Source organism: Bos indicus, chromosome 27 (genome assembly GCF_029378745.1).
Source record: "Bos indicus isolate NIAB-ARS_2022 breed Sahiwal x Tharparkar chromosome 27, NIAB-ARS_B.indTharparkar_mat_pri_1.0, whole genome shotgun sequence".
In the NCBI taxonomy this organism is placed as follows: domain Eukaryota; kingdom Metazoa; phylum Chordata; class Mammalia; order Artiodactyla; family Bovidae; genus Bos; species Bos indicus.
In genome coordinates, this window is record NC_091786.1 from 7,771,607 (window position 1) to 7,795,821 (window position 24,215).

The 24,215-nt window shown below is 41.8% G+C and overlaps 1 protein-coding gene and 1 long non-coding RNA gene across 2 annotated transcripts in view; one reads left to right on the forward strand and one right to left on the reverse strand.

The window, feature by feature from the left end:
* Window positions 1-12,899, reverse strand: part of ASB5 (ankyrin repeat and SOCS box containing 5) — a 40,945-nt gene extending 28,046 nt beyond the window's left edge. Inside the window, exon 1 of the mRNA XM_019953441.2 lies at window positions 12,590-12,899. Coding sequence (XP_019809000.1) covers window positions 12,590-12,785 — 196 coding nt within the window. The 5' untranslated portion in view covers window positions 12,786-12,899. The remainder of the gene's footprint in view (window positions 1-12,589) is intronic.
* Window positions 12,900-12,946: 47 nt separating this feature from the next.
* Window positions 12,947-22,889, forward strand: LOC139180197 (uncharacterized). Its single transcript, XR_011564507.1, has 2 exons — window positions 12,947-13,076; window positions 21,037-22,889. It is a non-coding gene; the product is annotated as an uncharacterized lncRNA (long non-coding RNA).
* Window positions 22,890-24,215: the final 1,326 nt, after the last annotated feature.

Here is a 24,215-nt window from a genome sequence, read left to right on the forward strand (position 1 = left end):
TGGGGCCTGGGAGTAACATACAGAGGCTTCCCAGGTGGCTCAGGGGTAAAGAATCTGCCTGCCAGTGCAGGAGATGCAAGAGATGCAGGTTCGACCCCTGGGTTGGAAAGATTCCCTGGAGATGGGAAGCTATCCATTCCAGTATTCTGGTCTGGAGAATTCCATGGACAGAGAAGACTGGCAGGCTACAGTCCATGGCGTTACAAAGAGTTGGACACAACTGAACACACACACACACACACACACACACACACACACACAGTAACATACAGACTGGCCTGAAGGGGAAGAACTGAAACCTGGAGGACTTGTTCTAGCAGGCATTGATTCAAAGTTTTACATCAGCCAAATCCCTTCCTGCAACGTCTAAGACCCGACAACTTCCTGGTCTGCTTTACAGACAGAAAGAGCGATCCCCTGTCGGTTCAGTTCTGGTATCTGGTTTCTGGTGTGTTTTCTATTCACGGTACACACTTTGAAGTACCATGTTCAATTTTAAACGAACGGAGAAAAAAATGTTCAATAACATTTGAAGATTGGCTCAGAAAGTTTAAAAGATTAAGAATAAAAATGCCTTTGCTTAAAGCGAGAAATCAAAAGGTAAACAAGTAGCGTTCTCCAAAAGGCAAGAGGTTTTTGAGTTCCTACAAGGTGAAGAAGCTACTTGAATATATTAACGAACATTAACTGAGTACAAAATACACATAAAGGATTTGTTTATCTAATGCCAACTCATGAGGTTAAAAGGAAACAGGGAAAAGGGACAGTAAGTCTGATTACGAAAAAAAGAGGAGTGGGTTAAAGTTAAACAATGATTTTAACTTCTGGACAGGATGGATTTCCTGTCTTCATTTGTTCCCCTAGAATCTCCAGATTAACCTTTACTTGGTACACACAGGGGCCGTTCCACTGGCCGAGGCAGGATTGTAACAGGTGATGCCTTACAAACAAAGGAATGTGATACCATGCAGTAGTTGGGAGAGCACAGTGATGATGTGAAAAGGGATCGTATGTATGGAAAGTCTTTGTGGACTACACCAAAAGCATGACATTATCATCAGAAAGGGCGGGGAAGGTTTTATACACAACATATGAAGCAAAACTGTGCACATACTCTGGTATATATACATTTGATTGGTATTTTGCCAACTTCCAAACATAGCTTTTGAAGCTTCTGCATGAGTGCTAAGTCACTTCAGTCATGCCCAACTCTCTGGCACCTTATGGACTGTAGCCCGTCAGGCTCCTCGGTCCATGGGATTCTCCAGCATGAAGACTGGAGTGGGTTGCCATGTCCTCCTCCAGGGGATCTTCCTGACCTAGGGATCAAACCTGCATCTCTTAGTGTCCTGCATTGGCAGGCAGGTTCTTTACCATCAGAGCCACCTGGGAAGCCTCTAAAAGCTCCTACGTTGAACAGCATTGCTGCTAGACTATTATGATTCTGGTATTACAACAGAGAACTGGATTTCCATCCTCTCATAAGACAAATGGCCAGTATTCTATCAGAAGCATGATTCCTTAAGTGTCTGTGAAGACTAGCCTGAGCTCCCTTCTGATAATCTGGGAGAGTCGTCATGTGCTGCTGTAGTCTCAGAAATGTTACTCTCCAGTTTGTGAAGTGGCTGTTAAGACACTGATTTGAGAAAGTTCTCTGTCCATCAACATATTCCAGCCAAGCTTTCGGTAGTAAAGCTGGTTTCTGACTTGAGCCTCACCCTGATCACAGACATTGCAGGACAACACAAGCCCCTGAGACCTACCAACCAACAGGCTTAACATTCCTGCTGTTTGTATTATCACTTTGTTCCCCATTTACAATATACAGTTTAATGCTCTCATTCTGAAGAGAGAAGACTCAATCATTATTTATGGTTCATTTTCTGAGCAGAGGCTTAGTCACCTTCATATAATCCTTGCAGTAGCCTGATAAAGAAGCAATGGTTCTAGGGTGGGACGGATTGAGAGAGTGGTACTGAAACATAGACACTGCCATATGTCAAACAGACAGCTGCTGGGAAGTGGCTGCATGACTCAGGGAGCTCAGCCTGGTCTCCGTGATAACCCAGAGGGGTGGGGTTGGGTGGGAGGTGGGAGGGAGGGTCAAGGAGGGAAAATATGTATACATATGGCTGATTCATATTGATATACTTCAGAAATCAAGACAACATCATAAAGCAATTATCCTCCAATTAAAAGTAAAAAATTTTTTAAATAAAATAAAAAACTTTAAAAATAAAATAAAAAAAGAAGCAACAGTTCCTAAAAGCTCTTGAAGGGGTATTTTGCAACCATGTGTCTAGGTTCCCAGATAATTTAAATAATGATAGACTTTGAAAGTATTCAATGATTCTGTGAAATAATTCTGCATCCTCTTCCCAAATACAGTTCACTCATTTTTTAAAAGGTTTACTTTTCTCTTTCCTCATAAGAAAAAAAAACAAACTTTTTTGTAAGACATGTCCAGTGAAAAGCTGTTTTGCTGGCTTCCTGGAGAGACCAGCTGGTAGAAAAAAAGCAGAGAAAATAAAGGGAAAAAGCCGACTTCCTAAACAGGCTGACTCAGCTCTTTGCTCTTAGTGTTGACATGAATGTTTTTGTTTTTTTGTCTTCCCTATTCAGCTGCCAGGAATTCAGAGAAAAATAAAAGCGTGAGAAGGACAGTTAGGTGCAGGAAGTCAACATCCAGGGTTTTCGATGTTGGAGGTTCAGAAGCATCAGCCCCTCCTCTGGGGGCTGCCATAACAGAGCAGCAGAAGTGTGCTGTTGCATGTCACTGTCACACACCACTACATACTCTTAGAACCCTTCCAGAAGAACCTTAGGACCCTTCCAGAAGAACCTGGCTTCCTACAGTATATTCACAATCAGGTATTTGACCAGGATTGCCCAGGAAAATGTTTCTGTCCAAAGAATTTCTGTCAAGAGGAATTTCTTAGACAGGGTAATAAGATGGTAGGAAAAAAATGTCTGCAAGTCATTGAAAACTGTGAACTAGCCTGCCCACACCACAGCATCCCCTCCAGGTCCTCGTCATTCTCACCAACCTGCCGACACCTGGGCTAGGATCCCACGTGACAGCTCAGAATGTCCTGCTTTTTCTGTGGAGCCTGTCAGAGAAAAATATCTGAACAAGAATAGCTTGAGTTCTGAAGGCATATAACCAACTTCTCATTTTCGCTTGTAGTTGGGGGAAATTTTACATTTTCAATACTTTTAAAAAAATTTTAAAAAACATTTATCTATTTATTTGGCTGCGATGAGTCAGTTGCGGTACATGGGATCTTCGCTCTTCCTGGCGGCATGCAGAGGTTAAGACTCTGCGCTCCCAAAACAAGGGGCCCAGGTTCGATCCCTGGTCAGGGAACTAGATCCCACATGCCACAATGAAACACTTCTAAATAGTTAATATTCTGTTTGGAAAGAGCCAGTGGAAAAATCCCGTGGATGACACAAACACCTAACAAGCTAGAGGCTTGGCATACTGCAGTCCATGGGGTCACAGACAGTTGGAACGACTTAGTGACTCAACAGTAACAACAAAATCACTGTGTTGTCTGCAGTATGATTTGTGCAAAGGTCAGGAAGCCCAAATTATAACTTCCTTCTCCAGAACAGCAGCAGCTTTCCCATAAATATTGAGCTTACTTAAACAGACCTCCCTGTCTTTCACGTTCCTGGAAGGTCACACCAATTAGATATGCAAGCATGGTTTCAGGGCTTAATATTCACTATACAGGAGCGTTTCTCTCCAAATCAATTCGGTCTTGTTTTGCTCCTTCCTTTGAGTAACGGTAAGGATACATAAAACTTCATTCCTCTACTAGATTTTAACAGATGAGCAATTTCATCCTAACTACAGGGAACAGAGAGAGAAAACCTCAGAGCTCATGGACTGTAGCCTGCCAGGCTCCTCTGTCCATGGAATTTCCCAGGCAAGAAGACTGGATGAGCAGGTTGCCATTTCCTTCTCCAGGGGATCTTCCCAACCCAGGGACTGAACCTACACCTCTTGCATTGGCAGGAGGATTCTTTACTGCTAGCCCTCAGGGAAGCCCGTGAGGTTCTATGGTACTTGCACTGTAGGAGAACTGGTACATTTTCCTGACCAAATTCCCCATCCTGACCATGGCTCAAGAGGGAAATAAGACACAAAGCTTTCAATGCGGAAACTCCTTTGGCGCATCTTTTCATTCCCTAGATAACTTACTACTTTGACTTGATGGATGATGGGGATCGTCATTTCTCTAGTGAAGGAGGCAGAATTTGGAAAACAGAAGGGCTCATCAATCTTCTCAGTGGTTAATCAAGGATGTGTTTGGTTGTTCCTGAGGGATTCACTCACAGAGTCACCATGACTTATACGCTCATTATTTAACTGCTATCCTGTCTCTGGGTGCTGAGAACTCTTTAGAAGAAGATCATCTGTTAGCACTTTGACGGCAGACTACCTGCTTCAATTGACTCACAAGGACCGCTGCGGTGTTACGATGGGAAAGAACAGATTTTCAACGTACCAGCCTTAACTTTAACTGCATCCTTGTCAGTTTTCATTTAAATCAAGCTGCACACTTGATGACGGAGATGCACTGATGTTTCTATTTAAGAACATCAATGACATTTCCATATTAAATGTCAGTTTGTTTGTGCTCTGCCCATAGCTTAAGTCGGTAAGCCTTCTGGAAAGAGTGTATGTATTTCTGAATGTTTCTATTTTGCTCAGTAGGGGTGATGGTGACATGGAAATTTTAGCTCCTCTGATGGAGAGAGGATGCCCTTGTGCCATTGGACATAGTTATGCCCATTCCTGACGGGCCCCAAATGTTTTCTGTTGTTCTAATCCCTAGGAAAGAATGTTGAATGGATACTCAGTTATGACTCATTTTATAGAGTGGTTAGGGTCTGTAAAGATGTGTGTTGACTCACATCATATTTTAAATAAAATGGGACAGTTTAAACATTAAAGAAAAATTCCTCTTGCAGTCCAACATCTGAAGATTCATAAAAGTCAAGCGGTTCTGTTCACGAAGGAAAAGGGGCCATGGGAACCTGTTCCCTCACACTGACCTAGCCTCTCAGTCCTTGAGGCTTTTCTAAAAATCTCCTAAATCTTCTTAGAGGACTGATTTTAAAAATCTTGTCCCCCAGTTGTCCATGAAGAATTATAGGATTGAGAAAACAGACCATTCTAACCATTACATGTCCTCCTCAACCTACATGTCACAGAGTATGCTTGTTTAACTACAGGCCACCAGGAAGTGCTAACAATTGAACAGTTTTTAGACTCCTTAAGCCTCTCCTCCCATGACCTGATATTCTTGGGGCATTTCCAATCTGAAAAGCCAATGGTCTGCTTTGTAGCGTTGCTGTGAGAAGGCTGGAAAGAATGATTGATTTGTTCTTTGTGCAGCTGGTGAAGAAGAAATGCCAAAAGTTCTTCATAGGCTGTGAGCAGACACTTTCTTCCTTTAAGAAACTATTTGAGGGTGGTTTTGGAAGAAGAGGCATTCCAAATAACCCCCCTTGCTTTCGATGGCGTGGGCTGTCACCGGGGATCAACTTTCCTCTCTCTTCCCCAGGTTAGAGAATGAGCTTCCTGTGCTGAGATGAAGCAAGAGTCCAGGAGCCTCCGTGGGTCCATTCTGAGGATGTGCAGAGCTGATTCGGCACCCGGGAGGTATTTGACCTCTGAGACGTAGTTCACAGACCACATGTAATGACATGTTGACTCATTACACCTGGGATTTTATAAAAGTACTCACGGTGGTGCTGGTTTCCCTCATGAGTCGGCGGCTCTTTCTTTCAGACTGAATCCAGTAAATGCACTGGAAAACTTATAATAGAACTTCTGACTTTGGGACATGCAATCTGAGGATGCATGTATTTTTCACTTTGGCACTGACTCTGTCTCTTAGCAAATATTTATCCTTCAGCCTCTGTCCCCATGAACCAGGCTTGCTCAGTTCCACATCTAAAAGTTCTCTTTTCTTTACATGCAGCTTGGTTCCATCAGCACTTATACATAACCAGGTATGTTCTGCTTTTGAAGTTTTTCCTTCAGCTCCACCTTCTTTAGGATCTGATACTCTTAATGGACTTCCTTAGGGAACATTCATTGCAGAACTTAATGTTGTTCAACATAGCACTTTATGAATTTCCTATGTGCTTGCTCTTTGCTGGTTTTACATGTACAAAGTTTGGCTCCACTGACCCAAGTTTCCTATGACTCAAAAGTAACTCGTACACTCTATGTGTTAAATACATGTATGTACACCCACATATAGACACATATATGCATTCATCCATGCACAAGTAGCACATAATACGGTGCCAGGAGCAGAGCAGGTATTCAAGTGTTTACTGAACTGAATTAAATTCAAAATTGTATCAGTTATGTCAATTAATAAGAAAAGTAGCTTACTTTCATAATTTACCATCCTCTAAAAGAGTGCAAATTGAAAAGCAGAAGGTCTAGACCTAGTTTTCAGTCTTTAACTACAGTTATTATATAAAATTTTTAGAGTTGACTATAACCATGCCACCTATATACAAAATTCAATTTTAAATTGTTCACCAACATACTTTTTATTCTTCAAAAGGCTTAATGGATAAGCAATGAGCACACTGGCTCTTGTCTAAAAAAATTCTTTTGGCAATAAAATTGTGCACCTACAGGTAAAGATTTAGGCAGGAGATATATGAGATAGAGGGCTTCCCTGGTGGCTCAGACGGTAAAGAATCTGCTTGAATGCGGGAGACCTGGGATCAATCCCTGGGTTGGGAAAATCCCTTGGAGAAGGAAATGGCAACCCACTCTAGTATTCTTGCCTAGAGAATTCCATGGACAGAGGAGCCTGGTGGGCTACAGTCCATGGGGTTGAAAAGAGTCAGACATGACTGAGCAACACACATATGAGTTAGAGGTAATAATAGGTTGAGAGATGAAAAGGTGAACAGGGAGCAGCAATTGGAAACTGGGAAGCTCTGGAGCATGATGAATGAGGACATATGCATGATGAGAGAAGAGGCCTGTGGTTAGCACAGCTTTTGTTTACCTGACGAACCCCGGGCAGAACCTTCTTATCTCCACACTCTCTCCTCTGTGCTCCCCGAGCACCCCTTCAACCGTGCAAATCAGCACTCACCATCCTTCAAATTACTTGGTCATCTGTTTGTCTCTCTCACTAGACGATACATACCTTTAGGAGACAGATAGTGATTTGTCTGTATATTTCATCCTGAATGCCTAGCACTGTGCCTTCGATACAGAATACACACAAGTAAAAGGTATGGAAGAATACTCCTAGGAAACCAGTCCCCTCCTAAGCAATAATGAGCTATGCTGCATTCTTTAATTCCAAAAATCTAAGCATTTCTCCAAATACAGAGGAAGACGAACAATATTAATACATTAAAATATGACAAAGCCTTTTGCACCCTGGAAACTTTGTTCTCAGATTCCTGTTTAAATTCACAGTATTATATTCATCCCTTCCAAAAAAAGTGCTCTGGCATTTCCAAAAAAAATAGTAGAAATGTGGGCAAAATGAGTCTCTTAAAAACCTTTTTGGTAGCAATTTTGATTATAACGTCATGTTTCTTGCCATAGAAGAACTGTTCTATTTATTCCAGTTATTCTTATCTGGTGATTTTCCATTAAGTATAGAAAAATGTATCCCCAGACTCTCACATCTTCAAGGTATTTTTATACCTTTATACAATGAGCACTATAAAAGAACTGAGCCTACAGATTGGCTTGACATTTTTCAATGCTGAGATTCTGAGAAATATTCCCAACATAACTAACCTCACAATCAATACAGTAGCACCGAAACCCACAGGAAACAAGTTGTTCCTGGGGAACAGGTATAATGGGCATGACTGTTGCCCTTGCTGGCATCAGCCATAAAGTTAAATCCCTTAAGTTGTTTTTAAACCTGGGATGGATTCTACTGATGGAGAAAAAAGTTACATCATACAAAGTTCTAGCTGCTTTTCCTACCCAGGTTCCAATGTTCTGCAAAATGATAAGTCCTTTGTCATTGACTCGACTCAGAGTGCACGTTTACCCTGTATCCTATTTCGAAGTGTCAACAATAGACTCACTGGAAAAAAAAAAAAATAACTGCATGCTTAATGGCAACCCTGAAACCAAATTTCTGAAATCTCAAGCACAAATATTGTACCAGATGATTCCTCATACATTCTATATTCTATATCAAGCCTCAACTATGAAAGGAGTGCTGAGGAGGCTGGGTGTCACGAGATTGTTTTTCAGGCAGCTTCATGGAGTCATTACCTCGATGAATTTTCCACACTCTAAAATTTGGTCCATGGCCTTGCAGGCTTGGAAACCTGATCTGTCGGCAAAGCTGGAGCAAAGTCACATCTCCGAGGTGGACTTACAACTCAAAGAGCACAGTGCACCAAAGAGTGATGTCAAGATGCAAACATATTAATTTACCACGAGAATCATAAATGTCAGATGGACTGAAACCCTCCCAGGGCAAGCCAGCACATTCTCTCTCTGTGGACAGAGCCAGAGGGGGAGCCAAGTCATAACCGTAAGGTTACTTGGTGATGAAAAAGTGGAACAAAGGGAATAAACAGTAAATAAATCAAAAACAAGACAGGAATTCAGAGTCTAGAGCTATGATTTCCCGACTCACCCTGACATTTCACACTAGAAGAGGTGACCCATCAGACTTGCCAGGCAGCTGAGGACCCAGCTCTCAGGGTGGCATTACCTGGGAACTGCAGACCCACCTGGGTGGGTAATTAGTCCTTCTTCTGATTGACAGACTTTTCCTTTAGGTATGTCACTGTCTAATTCTGGGAGACCCTAAGGTAACCACTACTCTCTCCGCTGGTGGATTTAAAGGTACCATCAGGTTCATTCATTTCTTATTTTTGTTTATTTTTTGTTGTCATTCTTTTCTTTCCATTCAGGCCACTACCACTACCAGAAAATCTAGGGCCTCATCTCCTGATGACAGGGTCTAACTGATCTACCAACTTCAACCCTGTCCCCTACCCAACTCCAAAGACCACTACTGTATAAATTGACCTTAAATTAGCATTTTATATGTTTTCCAAACTTCCCTCATACCAGACACTCCCAATGACTCCTACTGCTGCCAAAGTTAAGTTCAAATTGCTTAGCCTGCTATTCAAATTCTTTCATATCTGTGCCCAATTTATTACCATTTTTTCTATTGCATGAACCTTTAACTCCAGGCAAATCTACTATCTCTTAACATCATATGTGCACCCTAATTCCTGTCTCTGCTCCCTCCTGGGTTCCTGGGAGTCAACTCAAGATCTTCACCCTCCATGAAAATATCTCTGAAGGTCCAAATCTGAAATTGACCTTTCCATGCTTTAGGCTCATTTGGTATTTAGTGTATCTGGAAAGTAATTATTATACATCGTACCAAAGGACAGGGGAGCTTGGCGTGCTGTAGTCCATGGGGTCTCAAAGAGTCAGACACAACATAGTGACTGAACAACAGACATCTCCTCAATTAGAATAACCTGCTTACGGTTGGGAACAGTACATTTTGCCTTTTTTATATCCTATTTCTTCAATGCCTTGATACCAGGGTGCTCAATAAACAGACACTTAGAACTGACCTTGTCTACATGTAGGTTAAACTACTGAACTCCCCTAAAAGCCTAAGATGGAACCTGAAAGGTAGATCCTTAGCTGTTTCTCCAGGTGTCTGTGAGTTGTCAGTGGCACATGCTTCTTCCACACCTTTAGAGGGATTTCATAAAATTGGCATTCTCCCCGACATCTCACTTGCTCTCTGTACTGTCTGATGTAACAGCTAGAGACACCTTTCAACTTCTGTTAGTTTCACTGAATCAGCTTCAAAGTAAAGTGCTGGCTTTAAAAATAGACTAGACCTCAGGTATGTGGAGACTGTCATCAGGACATTTAACAGCAAGAACCTTATGGGGAAATAGTTACATAGAAAAGCCTAAGAGGTCCCTCCAGTATGATGGTGCAGTTGGTAACAGGGTGAAAAGTCAGATTTCTATGGTTTATTGGAATAGCAAAGGGATCAAGAAGGAAACAATCTTAAGCAATTTTAGTTACCATGTTGGTTTTTGGTATTCTTACCTGTTCCTACCAGGTTTTCAGCCTGATTGGAAAGTACATTAAGAAAGATCACCCCTTATTTGTCTAAGACAATGAGCTGATTTGCAACAGTATCTGGGAAGACAGAGTTTCTTTTATTTCCTACCAAAGAACTATTGCTCACTGGGAGGACATCCAGACTGTTGTCAACAGGGTCTTCCGTGATTATGAAAGACATGAAAATACACACACCATCTCATATTTCATGGAATTTGGCAGCTCCCCATCAGAAATGTTGGGGAACAATCTGGCTAAGTCTTGAAAGTAGGAACGAGAAACCTAACTCAGAGTGGAACGAAGGTGATAATCTTTCCTAGGAAGGAGGAAATTGCTAGATTAAGCAAAGATAATTAAGCCTGATTGGTTAATTATAAAAACATAAACACAATAAAGATAGTTTAATCGTAGTAAATAAAAGAAAAACCTATATTAAAACAGAGTATAATTTCTTCCTAGGCAAGGAAGAATTAATTCTTAGAGGTAGACCAAGAGTTTGTAAGGTTCCTGACTGTCCTCCTAACATTAAAATAAAATCGGAGACTTATCATTCCAACACTGAATACACATTATAATACATTGTATTGGTCAATATATATGTGAATGCAAGCTATAGGAAGTGAGAATCTTGTAAACAGGTACAAAATTATAAACAACATATAACAGATTTGAAAGTTTGATGCTCCCCATTTATATTCCCAGAAAAAGTATTTTCTATTAGTGAGTGTTAATTTCTTTCTCTCCTTCGTGAAATATAATCCTAGAGTCCTAATATATCTTAACACAAACTCATCAAAACAGATGGGAACATGGAAGCCATTTCCCAGCTTCCCGGGGGCTTCCCAGAATGAGCAGACTGCGATCAGGCTAAAGAGGGAACAACCGTTTCTTTTATTTGTAAATAAGTTCAAAAGGAGATTTCAAAGCTTCCTCAAAAACCCTTGTCAATTCACCAATAATGTTGGATTTCTAGCCAATATTTCAGTTCTTGTGTACGGCAGTTCTCATAACACATAGACGGGATTTGATTATGAAGTAATGAGTTACGGGCTGCCCGTGACTGTAAACTTCATCACCTTATGCCTGCATCATCTATTTAGTCTTATATCTAAAAACACGAGGTTTGCTTTAAAATCTAATCTCTTACGTTTGCTGGTTTTTTAAAACAGAATATTCCCTTTACCAACATGGTATATGCCACATTTAAACAGTTATCCCTATTCTGAGCTGGTGGGTGAAAGATTAAACTTTGCCTGTTTCCTCTAGAGCCCACCTTCCTTGTCCGGATTTCATCCTGGCATTTAGATTTTCCTCACTTTGAGCGAACACGTAACTTTCTCATTTTGCATAAGAACGATCTTCTTTGGGGGGGGAAATGTATTCCTTATCTACCACATACACCAAAAAATATTTTCTACCTTTGTTCAATTTTACATATACCTACAGAGTCACCTAGATTTTTAAAATAAGTTATTCCACAAATTGAAAAGTATAGAAAAGCAGATACACGCTTTCTATTCTAAGCATTCTTTAAAAAAAAATACAGTCTCTAATATTGTGGTAGTATATTTTGATTACAAAAATTTAAGTTACTTTAAAGATATTTGGGGCTCCAAAATGTGCATGCTTGCCTGATGATTTTCAAACCAGAAATAATCAAGACTTTAAGAAATTGAAATGTCACCTTGAAGCCCACCATAAGAATTGCTTTTGTTGTGCAAAATAGCAGTCCAATAGAATGTAAATTGTTTCACAACCTTTCAAGTCTATAGTTAAAATGACTGTTTCTCACTTAATTTCGTATTTCAATTTCTTCTAAGAAATATAAATGGATGTACTTGGTTGCATACATACAACATTTGTTCATTCATGTTCCTCTCCTTTTTTAATCAGTTTCTTACAAATTGAGCAAAGCGACGAAATTCCATCAGGAAAACCCATGCCGTAAATCTGTGTTTTCCACAGTGTGCTTTACTTTATAATGAAGTGGCTAATCTCAGTCAAAAACTGTGAAAAACAAACAAAACCTTCAAATCTTCTCCTGTAAGGATCATTTTACATATTCCTAAAGATTTGATTTAAAAAAATAATAAAAACTCAGGTATATTAAGGACAATTGAAATGCAACCAGTAGTTGAACCCTGTAAAAGTATGGCTTGGCAAGTGAAACATTAAAAGTTTAAAAATATTTATGAATAAGAAAACATCTATCTTAGAGCATGTTCCCATTAGGTTATTTTGCAACCATACCTCGATGTGATTAAACCCAAAAAAGTAATTTTCTTTTTTTTCTGAGGCCAGGAAGTGACTTAAATATTTTCCATGATGAGAAGTTGGCAAAACAGTCACTTTGAATAGGTCCCTAGAGGAGGAAACCTGGGGTGTTTTCTTGGGTTGTGGATAAAAGATAAAGTCGGCGTGAAAACAGAGCGCAGGCCAGACACATACCTCGTCCTTGGGTTACTCCGTAAAACTCGGCCGCTATCCGAGCCGCTTCCTTGCGGTTGCCTTTCACTATGTAAAAGTGGCTGAGGATGGCCAGGCTGATTTTCACAAAGAGCTTGAAGCAGAAAAGGGAGAGGATGGTGAAGTAGACATTGGAGAGCTGCTGGGCGAACGGCCGGTTTTCCTCCACCATCGACATCGCTGCGCAGGCTGGGCCGCCGGGCCGGGTCAGATCCAAGTCCTAAATGTGCTTGGCTCCGGTCCGGGATGCTCCTGAACAGCTGGTCCTGAGGAAAGAAAATATCAGCTGGTGGCGATGTCTCCAGCTCAAAATATTTATACTGTCCATAAAAGTGCCTCGCACAAGCCTATTGGTCTGACAATATTCCGGGGGAGCGGCGGCAACACGTGCCGGGTTCTGAGACGCCTGACTTTCCGAGCTGGGTATAAGATGACGCCCCATCTCCCTGCCCTGAGTTTCAAAATCCAGGTATTGACGTTAATGTACAGAGTGTTTCCTTTTTGTTGTCTGTTGTTTAGTCGCTCAGTCATGTCGGACTTTTTGCAACCCCATGGACTGTGGCCGGCCAGGCTCCTCTGTCCATGGAATTCTCCAGGCAAGAATATTCCAGTGGGTTGCCATTCCCTTCTCAGGGGGATCTTCCTGACCCAGGGATCGAACCCACCTGATTTATCAACTGAGCTAGACAGGCAGCTTAGTTTTAGGGGAGGAAATAATTGTCCTGAGAGCTTTTAAGACTTTGGGTAAGGGGTTCCTGGTGTGAATGTAAGCGAAACTCATGATATCAAGGTCAAATGAAGTCCATCACTTTAAACCTTCGAAATGGTCCTATTTGTAGACTATGAGCTAAATTATAAAATAGTTCATGACTTGTGGATTTAATGACCACTCATCAAATGAGCCAATTATGTGGCTTCGGTCAATGTCAGGAAAAAAAAAATGTATAAGTGGATAGACTGGAAAGCCACAGGGTCATAACTTTAGGCTATTTATTCATCCACTGAACACGTTTTAAGCACCTGCTATGTGTCAAGCATTTAGCTGGATGCTGGAGAGGCAGAGAATGTCACAGCCACAAAGCAGTCAGAGTCTAGAGGAGGAAAGAGAAATGAGATAAAATACAAGTGAGGACAGGGCAGCATAAAGAGGAAGGGTCTGATCCTGGCAGGAAAGAGTTCAAAGGCTTCCTGGAGGAGGCACTGTATCCAGAGAGTTTCAAGCAAACCGAAGTGCTTCATCTTTACTTTCGCAAGCCAAGCAAAAATATATATTTTTTAGGCTCACAATCTTTGTTAGTTCAGTTCAGTTCAGTCGCTCAGTCGTGTCCGATCCTTTGTGACTCCATGAACCGCAGCACACCAGGCCTCCCTGTCCATCATCAACTCCCGGAGTCCACCCAAACCCATGTCCATTGAGTTGGTGATGCCATCCAATCATCTCATCCTGTCATCCCCTTCTCCTCCTGCCCTCAATCTTTCCCAGCATCAGGATCTTTTCAAATGAGTCAGGTCTTCACCTCAGGTGGCCAAAGTATTGGAGTTACAGCTTTAACATCAGTTAAACCCTATCTTATTTAGTTTAGAAATAAAATGCCACTATTTATAAGGGGATCCTTAAGCAAGCTATATTTTAAAAGCAAAATAGAGTAAATTATTAAGAATAGTAATGTAGAGTGGCAGTATTTCGGCATTTAAGTAAAAAATAATATGCCGAGATACAAAATGATGTATCATACAGGGAGTTTATTTATACATTTATATGACCTGGCTTGAAGCCTGTTTGTTGTTGTATTGCTTCCTGATTCTTCTGAGAAGTTCCAAAATCACAAATAATAACAAAGACATAAGAGAACAGAAGTGGCTCATTTTGGAATAAAGAAGCGTATCAATGATGGGTCATGCTGGGCAGTGTTGCAGGCATTTTTATGCTGCGTGTCCTATCTGGTTGCACTGATGTACACAAAACATCCCTAAGACAAAGGAGGTGTAGCTGTAAAATAAATGTGCCAACAAAGCAGGCTTCTCCTTTCCCCAGGGACTGAGTGGTTCCCAGAAAAGTAAATTAGGTCAATGTATTAGAAAGCCGCCACAGCCCTCTTTATGGGAAAGCCCCCTGGTCTTGTTTTCAGAGGCAGAGATCTAGACCAAGTGGCTGTTCATAGGCCCCTGTGGAGCATTCCACATGTGCTTTGGGAAGTGATGAAAATGAACTGCAGACTCTTGACGGTGGAGTAACTGACTGTGAGATTGTGGAGGGTGACCCTCCCGCTAGTCTTCCCCCTGGCACGGGGAGGCATGTGCCCACACCGGGGAGGCATGCCTGGGGACAGCTGGGCCATCACAGCGCTCTGAGTCACCCGCACACACTTCCGTGCTGTGGAATCAGAAATAAAACCCACCTGAGTCACGCCTCAGTGTCTTCTCAGGTTTCACTCCTTCCTGTCTACCAGTAAGTGTGATTATAAATAATTATCTCCACATCAGCTCATCAGGGGACTGGATTCTTTGGGCCTGAGGAGCACTTTTATTTCAATAAGGCTGCTATCATTGGAACATTCAGTTTAACTCCCTACAGTTTTTACTAGTAGGAAAATACTAACTCTCCAATATCTAGGACTTTATGTCAAGATGTCATGCTTCATCTTAATGAGTTCCTTGATTTCCCACCTTTCTTTTGTTAGTATAAACTCTCTTGGCAACTTTTACCATCTCTATTTCCATTAATCACTAAATAAAAATTAAGGCTAAATAGAAAAGCTCATAGTGAGTGAACTCATCAAATATAAACTAGATGCTGTATTTTTTACATTATAGATCCTTCCAAGCAACACCATAAGTTATTCATATTTTATTAGTATCTAAAGGACACATGAAAAATATTGTGTACCTATTTTCCTGGCACTCATGTTTTCTTAAAAAACAAACTATTGATTAGTAATTTAAGTGATTTATTGATATAAATACTTTTATCATTTACCATGTTCAGAGGATATGGTAGAGTGAGGTAGGTGATTAGCTAGCATATCCTAACCCATCTAATCAAACCGAAACTGAGCTCAACAATTGTGTTACTAGAATGGGTGATGTAAGGAGAGTTAAAAGCACAGGGAGAAATCATTTATTGAGAGTTTACTATCAGCCACATGTTTTATGTAAACCTCCTCATGTACGATCTTATTCTATCCCAGAGGAGTGTCTATTATAGTCATTTACATTTTAAAAGATGAAGAAAGTGGAGTTCTGGGCGCTTTGGTGACCTATAAAAAGTCCATCTGAGCAACAGCACTATTTGAACACAGTTATGACTTTAAAATAGGTGCTCAAGTTACTGCCCATATTTTCTATTTTTACGCACTTACTGTGGGAACGAGCAAGTACGATTTGTGCATATGGAGAGTGAGACAGAGTCACACAGAAGCACACACACAGCAGAGAGGTCGGACAAAGATTGCCTTTAATCAGGTACCTAAATTAGCGTCTAAATCAGGGGGTGAGCCATCCAGGCTCTGATGACTCCATGAGATGGAATCTCGTGTGTATTTGATACCTGGGAGCCAAGGAAAAGGGGATTGTTTGGTGACTGGGCTAATACTTCTGGATTGTTCAAGGCTGGTGAGCAGCTCCCACTGAAACAACGGAGAGGAAGCAGATAGAGGGGCAGAGAATAGGGCAGTCGAGGTGCAGTACACTGAAAACCACGCTGAGTGCTCAAAACGGGGTCAAACGACTGAGGAAAAGCAAAGAGAATGAGGACCAAGAAAAGGACAGGGGGCATCACTGGTGAGCTTCAACTCACTGTTTTAGTAGGTTAATGGAGGAGGAATTTTAGGACATCCGAGACCAGGGGTGATCCTCAGAGCATCTTCAAACAAAAAACAAAGAAAACAAAGGCCCCTGGGCTTCCTCTTTCAGGCACCTTTCTGGGTATGATCTCTGCTTCCTCCACCACAGAGGTGTCACAGATAAGACCACTCCCTGGGACCCACCTTTCCTCTTTCAAGTCTCTCGTTCAGCTTCCTTTAGCATCCCAAGTACTATATGCATGAGTTGACACTGTGTGTGTGATGTGTTTTCGAGACTTAATTTCATGTCATTCAGATGTCAACTATCATAATAAGTTTCAAATATGGCCAGATTAGTCTATAAATTTCCAGAGATAATGAGGCTAAATCGTTTTGACTTAACTACAGCATTGATTCAAATTATTATACTAAACATGTCAAGAGGATATAATAAAAATTGCCTGTTTCTAGTGCTTTCCAGTTGTTATATCTTAGCATAAATATTTTTTATGTAGAGGAAATAGAGTGACCCTATTGAAATCATGATTTCCTTGTTTTCTTTTTTTAAAGAAATATGATCCTCTTCTCTGGCAGAAATCTTAAGGTTCTATTTGACTTTTTATTCATTAATATATTCTTTTTATGTGAATATTAATAACTACTCCAACTGGTTGTCAGGACTATAATATAAGTTAGTGTTTAAAAGTATTTGGAACAGTGTCTAGCACATACTAAGTGGTGCTTTATAAAAATCTGTTGAATAAATTAATTAAAAAAAAACAAAAATATGGCAACTGAAACAAACTGATGAAGATGAGGTTGGAAGGTGTAGCTTGGTGTGTAAACAACAACAACAACATGGAGCATGTATTTTTAAATAATCTTGTCAAGTGTACATTTAAATCTGTGCATTTTACTGTAAGTGAATGACACTGCAATAAAATAAAAAGAGGCATAAGAATATCCAAATACATACAGATGCCCTAAATTTCAATATAAATGCCCTATCATTTTCCATGCGAAATAAAATTCAAAAGATATGAATGAATCCTAAAAAAGTGTTCAAAATAGAGATATTCATAGGAATCAAAACTGGAAATAATCCAAGTGTCCATCAATAGGAAGTGGATAAACAAACTGGGATATTTATAAAACATAATACAGTTGAACAATAAAAGGATTAAGCTACTGATATGTGCAAAACATAGAATATTCTCAAAAACTTCTGCTGAGCAAAAGAATACATATTGTATGATTTCTTTTATATGAAGTTCAACATTATAAATATCATATAACAATATAAATATATGGTGATATGAATTAAAAGGCTGATTTCCAGGGATGGGGTTGAGGATTGACTAGAGAGGGCAATGAGGTATCTTTCCAGGAAGACAGGAATATTATCTGTCTTTATTTGGGTGATGGTGACATGTGAGGGCAGGAGGAGAAGGGGGCGTCAGAGGATGAGATGGTTGGATGGCATCCCTCACTCAATGGACATGAGTTTGAGCAAACTCCAGGACATAGTGAAGGCCAGGGAAGCCTGGCGCGCTACACTTCATGGGGTCCCAAAGAGTCGGACACGACTTAGTGACTAAACAACAACAACAACATGGAGTATGTATTTTTAAATAATCTTGTCAAGTGTACATTTAAATCTGTGCATTTTACTGTAAGTGAATGACACTGCAATAAAATAAAAATTGACAAAATAAGTGTTGGCTTTTGGTAGTGGCAGGCTAGTTAATTCTCCCAGCAGAGACAAAGAAAATTTCTGGGTGAAATATTAAAACCACATTCCTAGTAATATCCACGAAGTACGAAGAAAGTGAGAAAGTCACTGGCCCAAGAACGTAGGGCAAGAGGAAAATCCAGAGAGAGATTTCAGACCACGCTTGCCCCAGGGACCGAAGAGATGGCAGAGAGATTAAGCAGTCCTCCTAACAGTCCCTGGGGGAAAGGACGCATAAAATGTGATGTAAACAGTCTGCCAAGATCCAGGGCCATGGTAGAGGGCTCACACTTACAGCTGATGTCCAGAAGAGGCAAAAGAGGAGTGAATCAGAGGTACACCAGCCACTTTGAATGACTACAATCTACATGGTCTAGAAAATCTCTGTTCTAGAGATTGGCTTAAGGTGATTCAAGATTGCTAGCACCCGTAGGCATCTGTCAGAAAGAAACAATGAAAAGCATGCTCTCTGGAGGAAGATAATATCACAGGCCTTAAATTACTTCTCTACATTTTTTTAAAGACAAATGTAGCACTCATTCAAAAATAAGGAAACACACAAAAAGATGTATCAAAATGAATCAGAACCAGCACAAACGAAATGACAGAAAGAAGCCCATAAGTACTGGGGACAGTGAAGTTTCCAGAAATCTAACGTGTGTCCTGTTTTTTACTAAGCTTATGGAGACGGAAGCCAATGTAGTCACTCCATCAGGAGCGGGGGTGGGGACATGCCCAAGGCCATGAAGCCCCCCTCACAGGGGACAGATGATGGGGGTCACGTCTGCTGCAGTGCTGGCCTCTGCCCCAAAACTAGGCTCCTTCCCTTTGCCAGTCTGTGGTGGCGGATGTGTTACTATGTTCTGCGCCATGATGGATGCAGGCAGCAATGATGCCAACCGGCTGGCGCAGACAGCAGCTTGGCTTGGTCTCACCAGGATGAGCCCTTTCCCTAGGCATCCAACAAGGGACCCAGATGGTTCAGGTGGTACCACGGTTTGCTATCATCGTGTGTGGCCTCCAAGAGGAGGGTCTTCAGTTTGTGAGCTTGTGGTTTTCCAGGTGGAGACCGAACAGCTAGGCCATTGGCGACAGCCCCAGAATCAATAAAAAGCTAACGCGCCTCATCGAGGGGCGTGCTGGCTGGAACTGTGAGAATGCAAGGGGATTCCACCAACCGAACGGAAGACCGCGTCTACTCTAAGGTCTGCATCGCAGGCACTGAGGCTGAACAGCTGCCGCGGCGCAAGGACACCATCTGGTTTCAGCTTGGCCAAACAGGCAGTGAACCAGGCCCCGGCTTTCTGTTCGTGAGGAAAACAAACAGCAGCTGTGCACACCCCCGGCTCTCACAGACATGGTGCTGAGAAACGACTCCCTACCTCCCCCAAAGTACTGACGCTTTCATTTATATGAAATTCACACAAAGGCTTCCCAGGTGGCGCTAGTGGTGAAGAATCCCCCATCAATGCAGGAGACATAGGAGATGGGGGTTCCATCCCCGGGTCAGGAAGAGCCCCTGCAGGAGGGCATGGCAACCCACTCCAGTATTGTTGCCTTGGACAGAGGAGCCTGGCGGGCTGCAGTCCATGGAGTCAGACATGACTGAATGACTGAGCATGTACACAAGCAGAAAATCTCACAATTTGCAAGATAATCCTAATAGTTTAATATATAATAAATAATTATATGTATGTGCTATTAAATCCCCTCAGAGGAAGGCATGGCAACCCACTTCAGTGTTCTTGCCTGGAGAATCCCATGGACAGAGGACCCTGGTGGGCTACAGTCCATGGGGTCACAAGGAGTCAGACATGACTGATGCCACTTAACACAAACATCATAAAAAGGCAAGTCTGAACCACTGTTTTTAGGGACACATACTTAGGTGGTACGGAGAAGGCAATGGCACCCCATTCCAGTACTCTTGCCTGGAGAATCCCAGAGACGGGAGAGCCTGGTGGGTTGCACAAAGTCGGACACGACTGAAGCAGCTTAGCAGCAGCAGCAACTTAGGTGGTAAAAATGAAATGAAGAACAGCAAGGCTGTGTTTACCAGGTTAGTGGTTATTTTTGAGGTGCAGAAGGTATGACAAAGAATGTGTATGTGGCAGGGGACAACATCCTGTGTCTTGAACTTGGGTTACCACGTCTTTATGTATTTGTTTTGTGTGTTTTTCAATATTGTTGAATTTCACAAATTTTAAAAAGGGCCTAAGTCCCTTAGCATGTTAATGTGTAAAGGAGTTGGAATCTACAGTTAAAATCACTTGCTCATATGGGTTACCAGTTCAAAGTTAAAAAAAAAAAAAAAAAAACTCAAGCTAAATTAAGATCCAGACATGATTATACCAATTTCTTATTCAGCTCAGTCAGAGGAGTTCTCACTCAGGAACTGGGTAGAGGTGGTGTTCCTGCACCTTCTCCAGCCAGGATTCTCACCTGAATGACAGTCAGGGCAGCAGGAGCCCTACCCGCTCAAGGCCAGGCCTCCAGAGTTCCTAGCTTATCAAACAGTTCAAACAGATACTAGGTCGGAAAGGATTGTCCACAGCCCTAGCTCTCTACCCAACAAATGCAGAAAACAGAACCGGTCCTTGCTGCTGGCAGTTATCCCAGGAAAAATTACATTCCTGGAACACCGTATTAACATTGCCAAAACCATGGCAGAAACTCAGTGGTATCTGAGTATACTAGCTGAGGGAATAAAAGAAAAACCTGGATTTATCTTGACCAGATTGCATACAAAAGGATGGGAACATTAGAACATCTACATACTGGGTGCTTATAAGTTATTTCTCAGCAAGAGCTGAATTTGGGTACTATGTACATTACTAGGTTTTGGGAGGAAACAGCCACCCAGACACAATCTCCTCTCTCATAGTGACATTTGTGACACTGAAATCTTTTTGCAGAGATTTTGAGCTTGCAATGGAGAAGGTTCCAGTCACCGGATCTAATTTGGGGTACTGTTCCGGCCACAGGACATACTTTGCATTTCCTCTTGAGCCTTGCATGTGGGCACTCTGGGCTCTGTGCGGGAGCTCCACGTGGCAGCTGGCCCCTCGGTTTCTTCTGAGCAGACCCTTCTTGTGCCCCAGAGGCTGCTGCCACCATCTTTTCGGGTGGAACTGCTTAGTTTTAAGAAATTTGTGTCTCTGAGACAGTGTCCATCAAGTTCTCCACACCTGTTCCAACTGGAAAATCACCCTCAACAAACTGCTGAACTGAAAGCTACTTTTGGAGATTTTTTAATGCCTGTTCCTTGAGGGATCTTGGGAGGCATTTATGAATCCAGATGCTTTGTTTTCCTGGGAACTCTAGAATCCCAATCTGGGTCACGTGCGTTTGATCAGCAGCTTGGTTCCAGTCTTCTGTCCCTTTGAAGCTTATCTGTTGAATCTATGCGTATTTTTATATTTGATCCCATGGATAAGTCAGATTTAATTAATAAGTTTAATTCCAGAACCTTTCTAGTGTTTTGTACAAGCAAAGCAATAAGCTATCCTGCCTTCTGAAAGCAGGAGATACATCCTGTCTTCTTAGGTCTATGTCTTTGGAGCTGTGTTAGTGGCTCGGTCGTGTCTGACTCTTTCTGATCGCATGGACTATAGCCTGCCAGGCTCCTCTGTCCATGGAATTCTCCAGGCAAGAATACTGGAGTGGATAGCCATTCTCTTCTCTAGGGGATCTTCCCAACGCAGGGGTTGAATCCAGGTCTCCTGCATTGCAGGCAGATTGTTTACCGTCTGAGCCACCAGGGAAGCCCAAATCTATTTCTCTATAACCTGGCAAACACTTGCAGAGAGTGGGGCCTCAGAGATGCTAGTGTGATGATCCAGAATGAGCCTTCCTTATAGAAAAATAGGTAGCAGTCTAGGATTTTGATTTCCCCAGACCTGATAGAGGGCCAGTGTGCCTGAAGCCAGGCATGAGGTGGTGCTGAAGGAGGGAACATGACCCTACTTTTGAGCCACGGATACTGGACACTGTCAAGTACCCGCAGACTCTCCTTTCTCGCAGCTGCTGACAGTGACACCTGCCAACTGCACTCGCTTTCAGTCCCCTTGGGGACCGCCTGTGATGCTCCCCACTCACCTGCCTGCATGCAGGGCTCTGACTCGAGATACCTTCTCAGAGAAGCCAACTGCCACATCACAAATCCATGGGACTTCATTCTAAATTAAATGGAAGGTGATTGAAAGGCTTTCCTAAAAGCAAGGGAGGAGGATTTTAACTGGTGTAAACAGAATCACAGAGGACAGGGACAGAATCAGAGGACTGGTGACGGCGCTGCTGCACGGGCCAGCTGAGGTGACGGCTGGAACTAGGGTAACGAAGTGAAAACTGAGAAAAGTGGATGAAATGCAAGACACACTTAGGGATGGAGTCGACAGAAACTTGGTGACTAATTGGGTAGTGAAAGAAAGAAGGCATCAAAGAATAACATCTTTGAGATGGCACAGCACAATCCTGGATATGCAGGGGCAGAAAATTCAGAGCACCAGAATTCCACGTTGATTTGTGAAGCTTTACGCAACTGCAGAAAAGAAAGTGCTGAGAAAAGACTCCGGGGCTAAACATCTTGTGAGACAATGCGTGGGCTTCATTTCAGAAAACTGTACCCAAAGAAATATGTAACTGGTGTAAATTTTAAAACATGGCCACGGATGATTAGCATTTCCATATTCTAGCACTATATATTTCATGTGTTTTCCCCATTTCCTAATAAATTACTGGCAATGAATTGCCATCTGGCACTTTGTAACTAAGCTGAGCATAAACACTGTAAACAGAACGACAAAAATGTAAGAAAACTGGTACATGATGTACCAGTTTTGGGCTTAGAAGTCAATCATGGCTTAATATTCCAGAAAATAGACTTTAATGATAAGTCCAACGCCACATCATGTCATTGTTGAATAGGGGTTTGTTTTGTTTTGTGGCAAATTATGCTTGCTCAGAGACCAAGAGTGTCTTTGCCAAGAATTTATTTAACACAGGTTCCCTGTGGGGATTATAATAATTTCATAAGCCAACAGCATACAGGATAATGTCTCTTAATAAACCAATAAAGAAATAACAGACTCAAGCCAATAGTAGATTAATTATACCATCACCCCAGACAAGGGGACCCGGACATTTCTATGAGCTGGTTTTCAGGGAAAAGGCTTCACCAACTAGAGCTAATGGCCAGCTGCCAGCACAAGAATGAAAAGTCCCCTGTTGGTAGAACCTGTGGCTTGGAATGATTGCAGTGGAGTTGATAGGCAAAAGGACAGTCCCTCTTGGGGCCACTCCTGGTAACAGTTGCCTTCACAGCAGGAGCGAATGCCCAGAGATCTTTGGAGAGCTGTTTAGATCAGCAACGGCCAGCCTTTGCCTGGATGCAATACTCTCGAGTGTTTGTAACCTAAGTGCCCCCTTGCCCCGGCTGCCTCTCACACATTCTTAGTGACCAGCCCCCAGTGACCCCTCAGCTGCTGGGCAACTTAGTGCTCAGCATGGACGTGGTTGATGACATCCTGACACACAATTTCACTTTTACATCAAAACACTAACTTCATTGAGAAAATAAAAAACGAGTGGGTATATATAGCAGATTGCTATATGGCAGAAACTAACACAACATTGTAAATCAACTATACTCCAATAAAAATTATTAAAAAAAAAACCACTTTGTTCTTGAAAACCACTTCACTCTTAAAAACAGCTTCATTTTATCATAAACAAGTGGATTTGAAATCATAACAAACCACTGCAAAACAGTATTAAACAAGGTAAGCATTTGGGCAATGACTGGAGTAAAAGAAAGCAGAAATTAAACGGCACAGATTTAAAAACAAACAAACAAAAAAAACAAAGAAAAACCAGCAGAGAAAGAAGGGATCTATCTTGGGATGTGTCATATCCATGGGACTGGCTGGCTTATCTCACCTTAGACCAGTCATGTTTCTACCACCAATGACCACCCAGCTACACTGCCTCTGCTGTGGCTCTCAGGCTGGTTCACTCACCCTCAAACTTCAACACCCAGGCCTGCAAACTTGGATGTCAGTCTCCTGTTTCCTTATATTGTCAATCAAATCGTAGG